General features: G+C 48.0%; 1 protein-coding gene across 1 annotated transcript in view; it reads left to right on the top strand.

Annotated features, from left to right (window-relative positions):
* CTPS1 (CTP synthase 1) overlaps positions 1 to 1,824 on the top strand; it is a 31,180-nt gene that overhangs the window by 5,349 nt on the left and 24,007 nt on the right. The window contains exon 3 of the mRNA XM_007453737.1: positions 436 to 606. Coding sequence (XP_007453799.1) covers positions 436 to 606 — 171 coding nt within the window. The remainder of the gene's footprint in view (positions 1 to 435; positions 607 to 1,824) is intronic.

The raw sequence follows: 1,824 nt of genomic DNA, 5'->3' as shown, positions 1-1,824 counted from the left end.
GTTATGCGGGCCTCTCACTGTCGCGGCCTCTCCCATTTGCGGAGCACAGGCTCCGGACGCGCAGGCTCAGCGGCCATGGCTCACGTGCCCAGCCGCTCCGCGGCATGTGGGATCCTCCCGAAACGGGGCACGAACCCGCGTCTCCCGCATCGGCAGGCGGACTCCCAAGCACTGCGCCACCAGGGAAGCCCATGACAGAATCTTCTAATTCAGATTGAGTTTGGCGATAAACTGGAAGGATGGAGTTAACCTTTTGCAGAATGATTGGTGATTTTTCTTTCTTGTCATATTTACTTTTCTGGAAATATATTTCCCTGCTTCCTGTCAAGTTAATGCAGACTTTGTTCTTTTCAAGTGCTTATATTTGGGAACTCAGGTTGTGCCATGGTACTTGTATCTTTCACGCACCCTAACCATTGTCACTGTTCGCTGCAGGTGAGGTTTTTGTGCTGGATGATGGTGGGGAAGTAGACCTTGACCTGGGTAACTATGAACGTTTCCTTGACATCCGCCTCACCAAGGACAATAATCTGACTACTGGAAAGATCTATCAGTACGTCATTAACAAGGAACGCAAAGGAGATTACTTGGGGAAAACAGTCCAAGGTAATACTGGATTTGCCTTCAAGGTTTAAAAATCTTAGGCAGTTTAATTTCTTTTGTGTATAAAAATGTGCCTTTTATGCAATTTCATCATGAAAGTATCAAGGTATTGTTACTGAACTATGTCTTCCGTTGAAAATTCAGAGTCGCATGGCTGTTTACTCAAAAAGTAACTTGAGTAGGCTCCCGCCTCTCTGTGAATGGCATTGAAGCTGACAGTCCCGCTTCATGATTTGAGTTCAGAGAGCTGTTGTTTTTCCACAGTGATGAGTGTGAAGTGATGACGGCAGCTAGGTGAGGGCAGTAAGCCAGACGGTGTATGTCGTGCATCAGGGACATTCTGTGTGTAGACAGGGAGAAGGAAAAGGACTCCCATTGTGTCCATTGGTCTTTGGGCTGGTCATGGGTTAGAGGGAGTCTGAGAAGCAGGTCTCTGGGTCCTCCTGAGCTTTCACCAGCGCAGCGTCTGTCTGTCTCCTGGGTGGAGGTTTTGCACAGCGATCATTTGAGGCTAGTGCTGCTTTTTAAAAGTGGGTGTTGGAAGGCCACAGGTCTAGTATGATGGCATAAGTCCAGATATGGGGGCTTGCTGAAGAGTGGGTCTCATCTGAGTTATGAGAATAAATCTGCTTTTGACTTGGGACTTTACTGGACTGAAGGCTGAGGGTCACACTGACAGCTGTCTCTTCCCTGGGGCCACCCTGGCCGGATTCTGGGCCAGGGGGTCATGTGTAGGTCTTAGCTCTGCCACTTAACCAGCTTTGTGAACATGGGCAGGTTACTTCCCCTCTTTGAGGTCTAATTTCCTTTTCTGTGAAATGGGGATAATAACAGTACCTACCGATCCGGGTTGCTGGGAGAATTAAAGGAGCTCAGTTCCCAACACACAGAACGGGATCAATTAGGGGTTGCAGTGATCTTGATCATACAGTTTGCTGTTCTAGGCCTCTAGTGTATTAATTCATTTATTCACTCATCAGCGATTTCTTGAGTGCCCAGTGTGGTCAGACCCTTGCTGATACTGGGAGTGCATGATGAACAAGCCCAGTGAGGCCGTTGTCCTCATGGAGGTTACCTTCTGGGAGAGAAAAAACCAAACTGGTGAAGTGAGTTGACTGATAGGAGGTGAGAAAGAACTAAATAGAGTGAGGAGAGAGAGAGAGAGAGAGAGAGAGAGAGAGAGAGAGAGAGAGAGAGAGAGAGAGAGAGAGAGAGAGAGAG

This window comes from Lipotes vexillifer, unplaced genomic scaffold (genome assembly GCF_000442215.2).
Source record: "Lipotes vexillifer unplaced genomic scaffold, Lipotes_vexillifer_v1.1 scaffold213, whole genome shotgun sequence".
Classification (NCBI taxonomy): Eukaryota; Metazoa; Chordata; class Mammalia; order Artiodactyla; family Lipotidae; genus Lipotes; species Lipotes vexillifer.
The sequence above is the reverse complement of the archived record's forward strand: the minus strand, read 5'-3'. Positions and strand labels throughout refer to the sequence as shown.